Source organism: Ursus americanus, chromosome 16 (genome assembly GCF_024610735.1).
Source record: "Ursus americanus isolate L20-20 chromosome 16, mUrsAme1.1.p, whole genome shotgun sequence".
Classification (NCBI taxonomy): domain Eukaryota; kingdom Metazoa; phylum Chordata; class Mammalia; order Carnivora; family Ursidae; genus Ursus; species Ursus americanus.
In genome coordinates, this window is record NC_142142.1 from 62,544,002 (window position 1) to 62,558,557 (window position 14,556).

A 14,556-nucleotide genomic window follows, 5' to 3' on the forward strand; every position below is an offset into this window, starting at 1 on the left:
GCTCAGCCTCTGCCTGGAACCCATCAGCAGGTCCACTGGTCTGTTGGGATACAGAGTGGGGGAAAAGCCCTGTTCCTCACCCTGAAATCTCTTGCATAGACGCAGCCCAGGGAAGTGAGCGGAGAACCCGCACACATACAGGGGAGTGTCTTTCTCTAAGACTTGTCTCTGCGGCACAGTCACCCGCTGGGGGAGGCGGGGGGGGGGGGGGGGTAAGTACAGCCACAGCGGGAGGCTCCCGACCAGCAACTCTGCCAGGGATGTCGAGGTCGGGGTAAGGAGCACGAGCAGAGAGCCCTTCCCCACAGGAACACTACTTGTTCCTGTAACATGGCTTCTGAATGACAACAGAAAGGTCAGATATTCTTAGGCAGTTAGATAACTCACCTGCTGAAATAAGGACACTTTCTTTGCCAGTATAGATGGAAACTCTTGCTCACACACTGAACTGTGATAGTAGGTCCGCCACAGAGCCACGTCGTCAAAGCAGAGGGTCTGGTACAGACTGGGGAGAGCGATCTAAAACACAGACATGACACTGAGCGGTGAGCAACAAGCAGATCGAAGCACGTGGGTGCGCGTGCGACTGCAAGTAAACGGAAACCAATTCCCAACGGGTGTCTATCAGCTGTCTTCCCCTTCATACTGGCTCACCTAATTTTTCTAGATCAGAAATAGTGCGGTAGACTAGCCAACCCAGAACTAGACAAAATTAAACATTTCCACAGCCGTATTAAATCGATATTTGGAAGTTAACAAATCTGGTCTCTGTAGAAACACTGGTACCTATCCCTCTGCACCGTGTGGAGAAAGGCCTGACGGCAGCAGCGCGTGAGAAGCGCCAGCACACCAGAGTTCCACAGCGGATTATAAAAACATGCCCCATTTCCTATCAATGTCGAATCCTTAAGAAAGCATTTTTTCTATCCCACACTCATTTATATCCCATCCGTAAACAGGTTGAGTCCTTTGCCTCTAGATGTTCTAAATCTCTACTTAGTAATCTCTACCTGAGATTCCTCACCAGTTTCTACTGAGCATTCCGTAGAAATACCATTTCTCAGGGTTTTCCACAGCGTATTCATTTCCTTCTACCTCAAACAGTACCCTCTCTTCCAAACTTCATCTTCCTGAGCTTCACTGAGGTATCGCTGACAAAATCACACATATTTAAGGAGTCCTTTGATAGGCACTGACACTGTGACATAATTACCACAATAAAGTAAATCCACATTTATTAACTCACAAGTTACCATTTTTTGTAGTGAGAACACTCAGAATCTACTCCCTTAGTAAATTTAAAGTACACAAAACAGTACTGTTACGTAGAGCCACCAAATTACATGAGATTCTCCAGAACTCACCCTATATCCAAACATTTGTACCCGATGTCCAACTTCTCCCCATTTCACACAACCCTCAGCTCATGGCAACCTCCACCCCCCTCGCAGCTTTTCTGAATTCTAATTTTTATGGACGAATAATATTCCATTATAGATGGATCGATCAAATTCTCTTTATCCACTCATCCATTGATGGACACTGAGGTTGTTACTATGTCTTGGGTGTTCTGAATTATAATAATCATCATAAACATGGCAGTGTAGATATCTCTTAAGATACGGATTTCATTTCCTTTGGACTTATACCCAGAAGTAGGAAGTGGAGGTGCCGGAGCATACAGTAGTTCTATTTTTACTTTTTTGAGGAATCTCCATAGTGTTTTTCATAATGGCTACACCAACTTTTATTCTCACCAATGGTACATGTTTTCTCTTTTCTCCATAAGCTCACCAGCACTTGTTATCACTTGTCTTTCCAATTACACCCATTCTAAGAGTTGTGAACTGATATCTCATTGTGATTTGATTTGCATTTCCCTAATGATTAATGATGTGGAGCACCTTTTTTGTGTATCTGTCGGCCATTTGTATGTCTTCTTCAGAAAAATGTCCGTTCAGGTCCTTTGCCCATTAAAAAACAATTTTTTTAGTATAATTTTTTGAGTGTATATGTTACATTATTTTCAGATACACAACATAGTGATTCAAATCTCTAAACTATGCTGTGCTGACCACACGTGTAGCACCAGCTGCTCCCCCCCCAGAACACTATCACAACACCACTGACTGCAGTCCCCGTGCTGTGCCTTTTACTCCCGTGACTCACTCGTCCTGCAACCGGAAGCCTGCCTCCCTCTCCCCTTCATGCACTTTGCCCATCCCCCCTTCCCTCTGGCAGCTTCTCTTCCAAACTTTTATCAACAGTGGGTTACAAGATCAGAAATGTAACCCTGTATAGACGGAGAACTTTTATGGAAATAATGGTGAGTCTGGAAGACCTGCATGTGTAGTACCAGAATGTCACATAACACAACCCTAGTCAAGGACTTAAGGGTGCTTCATCCAAGTAGCTATATTCATCTCCAAACAACCCATTATATTGTCCACATTTCATTATCTAAGTTAACCAAAATTAAACTTATACAGCAGAAAATTAAGTACATTTCACTTTAATTATTTTTAATAAGTGATCTAAGCCTATTAGAATCTAACACTTGATGGTAGTCTACTAAATTTAGTGGCAATTAGTGTACAAGGGCCTACTGCTACCAATTTATGCTACACGTTGTGCAAGCATGTTTTGGCCAGGAATCTGAGGCCATGAGGCGGCGTGCCGGTTTTCCGTTAGACTCTGGTCACGTCCCCAGGGCTGTACTCAGCGTGGCGCCAACCATATCACCCGCGAGTACTTATCAGACTCTGCAGTGCAGCTGTGCTCAGCGCAGGCTCTTCCTCTCAGAAAACATCTACATGTCCCTCCACGGGCACTGTGCTCCCCAGTCGTGGGCACTAAGGACATGACTAGCGAGGAAGACGACTGACAACAAAGCAGAACCTATGACTTGACTCAACAGGACTCAGGAAAATGGGCAGTCCAGAGTAGTGGGGAGCACGCAGTTTCCAATCCCTGAGAAGTGACAGCGCGCTGTGCCTGCTTTGCTCATCCGTCAGGTGAGGACAGTAGCAGCCGCTACCTCACCGGGTTGTTGAAAATACTCAGTGAGGTGATCAGCTTTCCAGTTCTGCAGAATGCTGTGGACCCAGTAAGTCACCAGCAGTCACCAGTAATGGCGAGCTATTCTGGTGGGCTTTACTATGTGCCACTGTCACGGGACAGCAGCTGTACAGAGCAGGGGAAGAAAGAAGAAACCTCCGGACGGATTCTGAGAGAAGTCTATTTGTCTTGTCTTTCGTTCCCCGCGATAGGACCTATGAGGCCTGACTTCAGACACAGAACCGCTGGCAGCTGGGCTTCTGAACCGTGTTTCTTCCCCAGGCCCACGCCCCTGTCCTCGGCACCCACCTCATACTCTGGAATGGGGGGGAGGGGAGCTGGGGAGTCGGGGAAGACAGAGAGAAAGAAAACCCTGTAGTTGGAAAATCGAGACACTGAAGGCTTCGACTTTGGTGTCAAAAGGCCTGAGCTGAAATCACAGCTCCAAAACTTCCCACCTGTCTGATCCTGGCTCAAATAGCCTCTCTTCACCTCGCGTCCCTCTTTTCTAAAACAGGCATAATTATGGCCTCATCAGCTTATTGTCATGATAAAGTAAGACAATACATGTATTTAATATGATTGCCTAGCACATAATGGATCTTCAACAGTATGTGTTAAATTAAAAAGAAACGTTAGGCTCATTCATTTAACTCACTACTACTGACTTTCATTTCTCATCAGTAAAAAGAGAATTTAATAATACGTCTTTTAGTGTTGGTTTGATAACTAAATAAGATAATTCACATAGAATCACTAAATTGTATGCCTGAAATTAATATTACACTATGTTAACTGTAATTTAAATAAAAACAAAAAAAATATGATCCACTACAAATGTTTTATAAACTGATAATAAAACATTAATGTGTATTATAAACCTCTTTTGAATAGGAAAGCTGTCTTCCCCAAATATTTTGCATTTCTTTACTTCACTAGGAATTAGCATGTGGGGGGGAAAAAGCATCATTACAATTTTTAGGTCACAAACGTAAGATTTTTTCCCCCAAATGTGACTGAGTATCCACTGTTCAAACAATAATTATTAATTTTCCCCCTTAGGAGTTCATAAGCCAGGTCTTATAACTGCATCAAAAGTGTTTCACCAGGTGACAAACTCCTAGAAAGAAGGAACCACGACTTTTATGCATATGTGCTTTCCATTGTCAACCAGCATATTATAAATATTTAATAAATACTTTAACTCAATGGACTATATGAACAATGCAAAACTTACATCATCTATTTTGTCATTAGCCTGTCCACTCGTAACCTTAATTTGTGCAACCAAAAAGAGTACATAACAGAAAACTAACTATGCACCTGGAGCATCGTAGGCACTTACTGAATAACCAAAGGAACGTATGAGTCAGGTTTTGCACAAAACGTCAGGGACATCATGTTTCACAAGGCCCAGATTCTAATCTCAATGCACTTACAACCTAGAAGAGGCAGACACACTGTCTGACTCAGGAATGTTCAAGATATATGCCAACAGAAGAGACAGAAGTCCTCCAATGGGAAATAGATGTTTGACAGGTAAACACAGCCACAGGGCATTCCAGGTAGAGGGGTAACAACAGGAACCGTAAGTGCAAGAAACGTGTGGGGATGGACTGGAGACAGAACAGAAGAGGTGGGCAAGGAGCAGGTCATGGGCTGTCTTACTTTTATGCAAATGACGATGGACTTTATCCTGTGAGTGATAACGAGCCAGCTGAAGGTTTTATAGAGCGTAAAAAACTGAATTAGAAGCCAACTTTAAAACATAAAGGATCCAATGAAACAGAAAGATGTGAGATGAGAAGCAGAGGCTCTGCAGCAAAGCTCAGCGAATACTGAGAGTCAAACCCGGGGAGCGATGGCAGATGGAGAGGAGCTGCGGTGAGGGACAGCTCAAAGATGCATAAAAGCAGGAGAAACAGTCTGAATTTGAACCTCTTCAGCATCGCACTGCCTCTCCTCGCACTGCCTCTCCTCTCGTCACCAACCCTGAATTATCCTGTAAATAAGGCCTCCACAGTCCCCAGCAGATCTTTTGTTTACTTATCTTTCCATCCCCGCTGGATACATAGCACAGAATCTCCATATATATGGATTAGTTAGCTCTAACTGGAACAAGGTTCTTTTCAAGTTGGAGCGAGGGTGACAGGGCAGACGAGAAATAAAGTTACAGACAAAGAAGATAAATAAATAAATAAATAAATAAATAAATATATATATATATATATATATATAGGATATATATTACATATGTGATAACATATATATATATATGTTGAATCAAAGATTTAATTTAGGATTAAAGGACTCATCAGAATAGAATAATTCTTTGACACCCTTTTACCCAGGGATTTGACGGCATATTCACAGCAGTATCAACACTAAGTATGAGTAGGGAGCAGGTAAAAAATCAACAGGTAACTCAAACACAGAAGAAGCTTAAACATCCCCCGCGGTAGGAAAGTCACAAATACCTTCAGTGTCGCCACTGCCCAGCTTCGCTCCTGGTCTATCCACGACGGGAGCTGGTCACGGATCCTTTGCTGAGAGTCCTTTGTGAGAGCAATTATTCTCTTTGGTATATGTGGTAAAATTCAAACTTAGAAAAAATAACAAGTGACTAGCTAATTTTACAAGGACTAATTTGAAAAGCTCATTTTATTTTACTATTGTAAAATTCTACGTAACAAGGTATAGATAACCATGTGCACAAATGTTGCATTCATTTTCATTGTGCATAACCTTTTATGAAACTTCAGAAAGATGTAATAAATTGTAATAAATAACTGCCAAAAATTTTACATTATTTTTAATAATATCTTGCATTTCAGACATAATCTAGATTTTGCATTACAGTTTGGGTATGCTGCTTTGAAGAAAAATATTATTCATTCCAAGTTCAAATAGAAAATTAGAGAAAAAGACAAATCTGAATGAAGTTATCAAAAATTTAAAATAAATTTTAAACTTCAGTTATATGAGAGTTTTCCTAGTCATAACACAAATTTTATTTTTTCAGGATTATATAAAGTGTTCTTGGAATATAACATATACTGAAAGAAACTGTATTAGTTTCTTAGTATCTAATTAGCATTATTCTCATAAGAATATATGTCTTTAAGGACAAAAAATTTTATTTAGGTCCATTTTACAGTACGATCGTAGAGGCAAGGATATATTCCTCTAGTTAAAGTATAATTTCAACAATACTTTAAAATTCCTCTGAAGCAACTAACATCTCATGAAGTCAAAGCCAGAACTATTTTCCCTAAGAGTGAAATAATTTTATTATTTTTACTTACAGCTTTCCGCAACATGTCTCCAACAACCACACCTGTAAACGTATCCCATTCCTATCGAATAAAAATACGAATAAACAAAAAATATAAATATACTAACCAGTTAACTGAGTTTTCTCAATTTCCCTATACAATGACTTACAGTGCAGCTTTCTAAGGACATGGAAAAAAAATAAAACCCATGTCACATCTTCCCACCTCTGGTACAACATTAACATCAAGAATGAGTTCATGTACCAACATAACACATTCCTATGCAAACTACGAGAAATAATTTTATTAAAGCAAAAAACGTAAATACAATTTCTCTCCCTATATAATGTTTCGACATCTAAAAATTTCTATGTCATGTTCAGGCAGGATTTGTCTTCATTTGTCCCATTACATGCCATTTTTCACTAACAGATAAACAATAAAGTGCACCAAAAATTTAAAAATTGTGTATGCTGGGAAAACATAGAGAAAAGTACTTCCATTGATATCTTTTCCAACAGATTAGGAGAAGACTGCCACTATTCACTTTTTAAATTAATCCACAGAATCATGACTGATCCAAGGTTATAGAATCTAGTGCTCCAAGAAAATCTCTGTCTTCACCCTGACCTCCCCCAGATAATAATGGGCACTGTCATATTCTTTGTTTCATACTGGTCGGCAAATAAAGAAAAAAACATACAAAATTTGAGAGCAATATAGAAAAAAAAAATTACTTCCTGCCTCCACCCAGCATGACCACTCACTTCTCTTACTGAAATTACAGTCACAATAGAATAGAAATGATTACTCTTACTAAGGTGGGAGTCAGAGAAAAATGTTCTCCTTTCCCTATATTTACGTACACTCCAACAGGGAAAAGTAGGGAATATTAAATCTTACACAGTGTGGAACGTACTGATCTTGGTAAAAAACATGATACAGGAGGAAGGAAAGGCATCAAAGGTAATGGTAGAAATAAAAGGAGCCAAATTAACAAATTCAGGAGAAACAATACAAGTCAGCCAGAGCACGTGGAATTAGAAACAAAGACAGAAAACAGGCATAGGGAAAGGTCTGTATTCTTTCAAGTATTCAAACAAAGAGAATCCAGGACATGGAATCTGACCAAGCAGAGGTGAAGGTTACTTACTAGGTCAAAGTTGCACTGTCCATACACTATTCTCTCCCACCCTGCTACTCTAGTCTCACTTGATGATAATGGCATCATAACCAGAAAATCATCTACAAATAATTTGTTTTGAAATATTAGAAGCACAACAGAGATGGATTAGTTAGCTCTAAATGGAACAAGGTTCCTTTCAAGTTGGAGAGAGGGTGACAGGGCAGACAAGAAATAAAGTTACAGACAAAGAAGATAAATTACACGTAAAAAAGACTAACATAAGGCTTCGGGCTCCAGGCAGCTTCTGATGCTGACTCGGAGCAAGTCAGCGAAGGGAATACATAGGGCGGCTATATACCCCGACTGTTTCACTTCGCATGCGCGCCAGCTGCACCGCCTGCACGAGGAAGACAAGCAGGGGACTGCGGTTCAGAACGGTCCAGAAGCACTGTGGTAAGTCACTCTGCCTGACCGTCCCTTCTGAATACTGGGCTTACCCAGAGGGGAGAAATAGAAATCAGCGTCTTACACCAAATTCCTAGCTTAGTAAAAAATTAATAGGTTCATAGATAATTTGCAGACTAAATTTCGGCTCTAACCCTAAGTCTGCCCATTACCAAACTTCTATGTAACTCTAACATTCTCCTCCTTTAGTCCCACTTACATTTTCTTGAAAAAGCTCAGGATGCATGCCTCGGACAAAATGCAAAGCGAACATCAACTGATCAGCCTGAAAAGAATAACAGATGTTATCTTGCGGTTTCTAAATTTGTGTTTTTTAAAAAGCATAGTCCTGAATATCAGTTCACAAAACTGGTGTTCTTTCAATTATCTACTTTTACCAACATAAGAAATGACTATTCAGGTGGTACCTACACAGAACACCACTTCCAACTTGTGGGGGGGATGGACAGAGAAAGTAGTACCTAGAGCTTTAGAGAAAATGCTGAAGATTGGTCATGAGATACATCTCATTTAAAAAATGTAAGTTTATTTAGCTGAAATCCAAATTTGAGGTCTGAATTAGCCATTACCAAGAAGATCAACCTCCTGCACTAGGAATCTTCAATTTGTCATTGTGTATGCTTACATGATCCAGAACATTCTATATGCCCCTAAATCAAGACATTTCATTTCTAGAAAGTTAAGCAAAGGGATGATGACTGTATTCATAGATATGACATGAGGATATTTAATACAAGATTTTTTATTATGGAGGAAAAACTGAAACAACCTAAGTGTTCAAAAGTTTATCATAAATAATATTCAAATCAATATATACAGCATAGCCCATACTATGGAAGGAGGAGCAATATGTTTATATAAACATATATGGATATATATCTGCAGAAAAACTTGGAAAGCTGGTATCAATTTTCATCAGTGATTTATTTTTATAACTACAGGTTATTTTTGGTTTCTTCTTTTTCTCTTCAGTCTATTTTGTAAATTTTCTAAAATATGCTTATCTCATTTCTGTTAAAAAACACAGTCAATGTTTATTAACAACAACAAAAACCCATCTACTCAAGCACCATCTTTCCCACCAGTGTATAATTTAATCATTTTCTTTGGCTTCTCCCACACGGTACACAATGCTTTATAGCTAGTGGGTGCTTATGATTGTAGGTCTGCACATGGAGTAACTGTAGAGGCTAAAGATGACCAGCACGTGACCCCTCTATTGGAAAGATTCAGTGTCTTGAATATTACACTACAGAAGAATAATTTTCTTTATAAAAGTATGTATATAGCAAGTACTCGACAAATGCTTATTAAGTGAATAAATAAAAACCATGTGTTTTTCAACCATAACATAGTCAATGACTAAAAAAACCCAAAACCAAAAACAAAAAAAAGTTCTCAAAGTAGAAAAACTTTAAGCAGATGGCCATCGCTCAGATGTGGAAAAAAGTTACAATCAACTACCATGTGTATGAAATAACTCCCATGTGACTTAGAAATATAAAAAGCAAGACATGCCATCTGGGGAGATGTGCAGTGTTCTTAGGTCTCAGAAAGTAAAAATTCAGATTTGGGGTTGAATGGTGACTGGCTATATAAGCCACTAAGATGCTTAATTTACACATCAATGGATATTTAAAATGCATCCTTCATTTAAAGTAAAGAAATAAGGATTAAGGTAATATATACACACAAATTCACTCACACTATTATTTATCTTAGCCATTTCTTCCTTTGACCTAAGGAAAAATAATGCAGTCTCCAGGGTTAATGAAGAAAAGGCAAGGCCCTGCCACTCTGATTCTCAGATTAGCCGCTGCAGTCAGTGAGCTAACTGTTGATTATTACAGAGGCCAAGCCCCAAAATGTTGGCAAAAAATAAGCCACATAATATACAGTCAATAAATGGATAATGGTGGCTCCCCTTCTCTCTGTGTTCTGGTCCCAGACGACATCATGGCCTTAGGGATAAACGTATAATCACAGCTGAGCCAACCCCATGATATCCTTCACAGATAATGGCATAAGGTACCATGGCCTAAACCAGGCTCACCAGGATCTCTGTCGATGGTTTTCCCCACCGAAGATGGCCGAGGAAGCTGTTGCTGGCAGCCATCTGGTGGCCAGCTCTACCAATGAATCCTCTTAGCAATAAGTATTTAATAATAATATTATAATAAACAATTATGACTCAAAAATACTCCTAAAAATACAATTTGCTGAGAGAACACATTATTTGCAAATAAACTGAAGTCAAATTAAGAAGGAATAAATCAAGCTTATGGACGGTCTAAACACTTACTTCAAACAATAACAACAAAAAACCTGTCAATATCCAGTTGAGGAAATATTTTGTACCTCTTAAGTCCTTGATCTGCACTGCTCATCAGATCAGAAAATTTAGGTGTTTTAGTTGAATGTCAATTTATCTCATTACACTTAGGTTCTATTACAAAATTCTTTAATATCGAGGGGATATAAAATAAGCAGAGTCTCAACTGATCATCGACATAATTAGATGAAGAAAAATCCTGAGAGACAACCATACAGTATAGATCAGCCACACATTCCATCCTCCATCATCACATACGCTCATCAACTTTTATAAAGGGTAAAACCATTAGTACGGATTCCTATGAGATACGGAAATCCTAAAGTCCACTTCTTAGCTGGGATGCAGTTCACTTTTCCAGACGCAACAATTTTGTCTCACTCACACCCTATCAGCCTAAGTCTCTGGCACCAAGCAGAGTGGGTTTAAACTCTAGTTCCCCATCCACCACATCTGAATAGCCTACAGACAGGTGCTAGCTCTAAATCCTGATCTCCTCCTTTCCAGAACGGGACTGTTGTAGGAATTAAATAACAACGCACGTAAGGTAGTTGCACAGTGCCTGGAACACTGGAAGGGGACGGATATAACCAGCCGCTTACAGTAACCTGATATACTACATAATAGTTCATTGAAGAGGAAATTTACCTTAAAAATAGTCTATAAACCTCATGATTCTCAGAGACTAAGAAGCAGTAGAAAAAATAAGAAATCTGTTCCTTTTACTGGTGCTCTACTCTACTCATCGCTGTCAGTACGTTCGAGGCAAGTGTAAAACCCATGTTGCCGCGTGAAGCCTGCACAGAGCTCGAGTACTCGCCTTTGTGCTTCACGCTAAGTCACGCATCCTAATGAACGAGCCTATGCAATCCAGCTCTACTTACAGAAAGTCTAAAGGGTTAGATATAATGCTAAGTTTCCAAATCTCCTAAGCAGAAGAAAATGATCCAAATTATCAGGATTCGTTTTAATAGCAACACGTTACAAAATTTATAAACATCCAATCAGAGAACTTCCACTTTTCTGTTAAAAGAAAACATATTTTGACAGAAAAAAATACCAGAATCCAAATTAAATGATTTGTTGGATAAATACAATCCCGAGATGCTGTTATTTTATTTTTAAAATGTATGATTCATCTGTATTTTACTCAACTAGCAAATTCCTTCGAAGAGGGAGGTGAGGTGAGCTCTTCATACCTCCCCACACAGTCTTGCTGCCGCACATCAGAGCTCTCTTAGGGAACACTTCCACGAGGAAGGGCAAGCACTCAGAGTATATGCTCTCCATACCCTCTTTCCAGCCCTTTTCTCTACTCTCATCCAATATACGTGGAAATTATTTAATACTCCAACAGCAACTTCCACTATTTTGTATCTATTCCAAATGATAAACTGGGAAGAAGAAATGATATGGAGAAGCACTAACTTGTACACAGTTCCATTATATTCATAAGTTTTGGGGAACTAAATATGCTACTTATCCTACCCAAACAACTTAGGTTACTGAAATAAACACTTTTGATCTCTTGGAAAAAAAGAAGAATGGCAGAGCCAATAAGCTCAAGTGAAACTGCTCAACAGCTTTCTCCATTTGGCTTAGTTTATTAAAAGTCTAAATATTCTGCTACAAAACAAGTCAATCATTTTTTGTTGCAGGTCAAGTTGCTTTCCCTTGGGTGTGATGTGAATACTAATAACCAGCCTCTGTTTCAGGGTCTCTCACTGTCTGTCTGTTACCAACACAACAGCAACATCAGCAAGAGAAACCGCCAGGCATTGTAATGGGAAGCTGACTGCTAAAAATCCAAAAACCTTTTGCTAAAATATGAAATCGGTTCCATCCTAATTCAGATTATAATGCTAAATCTTGAGAAATGTACCTCATTGCTTTACAATTAATATGATTTCCAAATTGTTATTCAACACTGAAACTCCGTGGAATGCTGAATTCACACCAAATAAATTTTACTGATAGAGAAATGAGAATATTAGAAACCAGATATTCCATCACCAATTAAAATATGTCTTAAGAATTATACATGACAGCTTTTTAAAAGCGAGTGTAATTGTTCACAACAGAAAAGTATTTCTCAAGACAGGCAATAAAAAACCACTTGGGCACTACACTGTCGAGGGTGTTCAACCTTCCAAGCTCTCCCCTCGTGCAATAAACCGCTGGCTGGAGCCTCACTTCCATGTCTTATTACAGGAAGTGACCCTAACTAACCTTCACTGATAGATTAAATCGTCTTGACACTGAACATGTGACAGATCTTCCCCTAATTACATCACAAAATGTACGACATAAGGATTTAAATCTCATCAGTAAATATAAGATATTACTAAAAATGAAATAGAATACATAAGCAGAGTCACAGACATATAGGTCAGAAACATGAAATTCCTAATCAGCTACTAATCTTTGGAGTGAATATGAAAGTTTGTATTATCTTTCCACTGAAACATTTTTCAAGAATATTTATAACGTATCTAGTCTCATAAGGATTTAGGTGGCACCTTAAAGTAAGTGCAGGTCCGTGATAATCACAGACTATTTTAGTACATAGGTCTTGAAAAGAAAGTAAAAAAAGCATTAAATATATTATTAGGAGAGTGATCGAAATGCAACTTTGCAACTCTAATATATTCGCTAGAAAAATGAGGATTAAAGCTACATTCAAAAGCTAATCATAAAAATTCATAACATATCAAAAAATAAATCCAATGATTAAAAAATTTAAAAACAATTACAATAAAGTGGACTTGTTCTGTAAAGTAAAGCTTATTATTCTTTAAAATACCAAGAAAATCAACAAACACGGCAAGTAAGGGAGGAAGTAAAAATAAGCAGCTTTAATAAAAACTCAGAGGAGATGAAAAATATTTATAAGCCATAACTTGATAAAAAATAGACTAATAATATCCAGGGTTGACAAGGATACAAGGAAGGAGATACCTTAATTGCTCTCTGGGTAACATTGTTAACTGATAAAAAAACTTATAGAAGGCAATTTGATAATATTCAACAAAATTTGAAAAGTATGTTTTCTTGGACCAGCAATTATACTTCCATGAAGAAATCTAATGAATAGAAATACCTATGTACATAAAAGTGGTTTTACAGAATTTCACTTCAGTCACTCATAATAGTAAAAAAATATATAAATAATATCTATCAACACAGTAGTAGATAACACAGCATATAACTATATTACGAATACCACACAATCACTAAAAACAACGAGGTTAACATATTTCTACCTATGGCAAGAGCTTCTGGAGCTGTCACAACAAAAGAGATGCAACAGAACAAAATACATAGTAAGGAAAAGAAAAAACATGATGTATTTGCACACATGCACATGAAGAGAAAGGAAATGGACAACAGAGAACCAACCGCGCCTTGGACTGGTTCACTCTAATGGAGTGAAGCATCGGAACAGGGAGAAATGACCAAGGGCTCTTCTCTACAGTTTTTCTATATATAGTTCCATAAAGTTTGAAACTCTTCCAGAAAATATTTTAAGTTGTGTCTGTGTAATAAAAATGTTTAAGTATTAATGAGCAATAATACATTATACAAATGTTAGAGATGCCAACCTCATATCTATCTAAAATCATAACATTTTAGGGACAAAATGGACTTCGAGATCATCTTTTTTTTTTTTAATATTTTATTTATTTATTTGAGAGAGAGAGAAAGGAGAGAGAGAGGGGAGAAGCAGGCTCTTCACTGACCAGGGAGCCTGATGCCAGATTCAATCCCAGGACCCTGGGATCATGACCTGAGCCAAAGGCAGACACTTAACCGACTGAGCCACCCAGATGCCCCAGATCATCTGCTTATAATTCCTCATGTATACAAATTAAAATTGGGGGCCAAACAGGTGATTTTTAGAAGGACAGCTAACCATAAGACCTCCAAAATACACATATATGCTGTCTATAGACCTATGTAGATATCTCCACAGTTCTCATTAAAGAAACATCCTACAGAAATGCCCAACTATAGGTCTGTGAGCTTCCAATAATACCCCTTGTCTCAAGTAAAGATCATCAACATTTTGTCTCTCCTCATAAAAGTTACTGTCCCTTTCTAAAGAGTGTATTAACTATATCTTTTCCAAGATTTTCTAAGAACCCTACATAACTGGACCATAATAACTCTATTTCTCTCATGTAGTTAATTGCCTCTACAAAGCTCTCCCTCAACCTAAACCAACCTATACCCAAAGACTGGTACTTAAAACAAAATCCTAAGTGAAAAGCCTCTGTTTTCTACAATATTCAAAAAATTTC

The 14,556-nt window shown here is 38.3% G+C and overlaps 1 protein-coding gene across 7 annotated transcripts in view; it reads right to left on the bottom strand.

Annotated features, from left to right (window-relative positions):
- DYNC2H1 (dynein cytoplasmic 2 heavy chain 1) overlaps window positions 1–14,556 on the bottom strand; it is a 288,892-nt gene that overhangs the window by 135,535 nt on the left and 138,801 nt on the right. For all 7 annotated transcript variants that reach the window (XM_045797656.2, XM_045797654.2, XM_087868490.1 and 4 more), the window contains 4 exons: window positions 8,123–8,188; window positions 6,363–6,413; window positions 5,535–5,612; window positions 388–519 (listed from right to left, as the gene is read on the bottom strand). In XM_045797656.2, coding sequence (XP_045653612.2) covers window positions 388–519; window positions 5,535–5,612; window positions 6,363–6,413; window positions 8,123–8,188 — 327 coding nt within the window. The remainder of the gene's footprint in view (window positions 1–387; window positions 520–5,534; window positions 5,613–6,362; window positions 6,414–8,122; window positions 8,189–14,556) is intronic.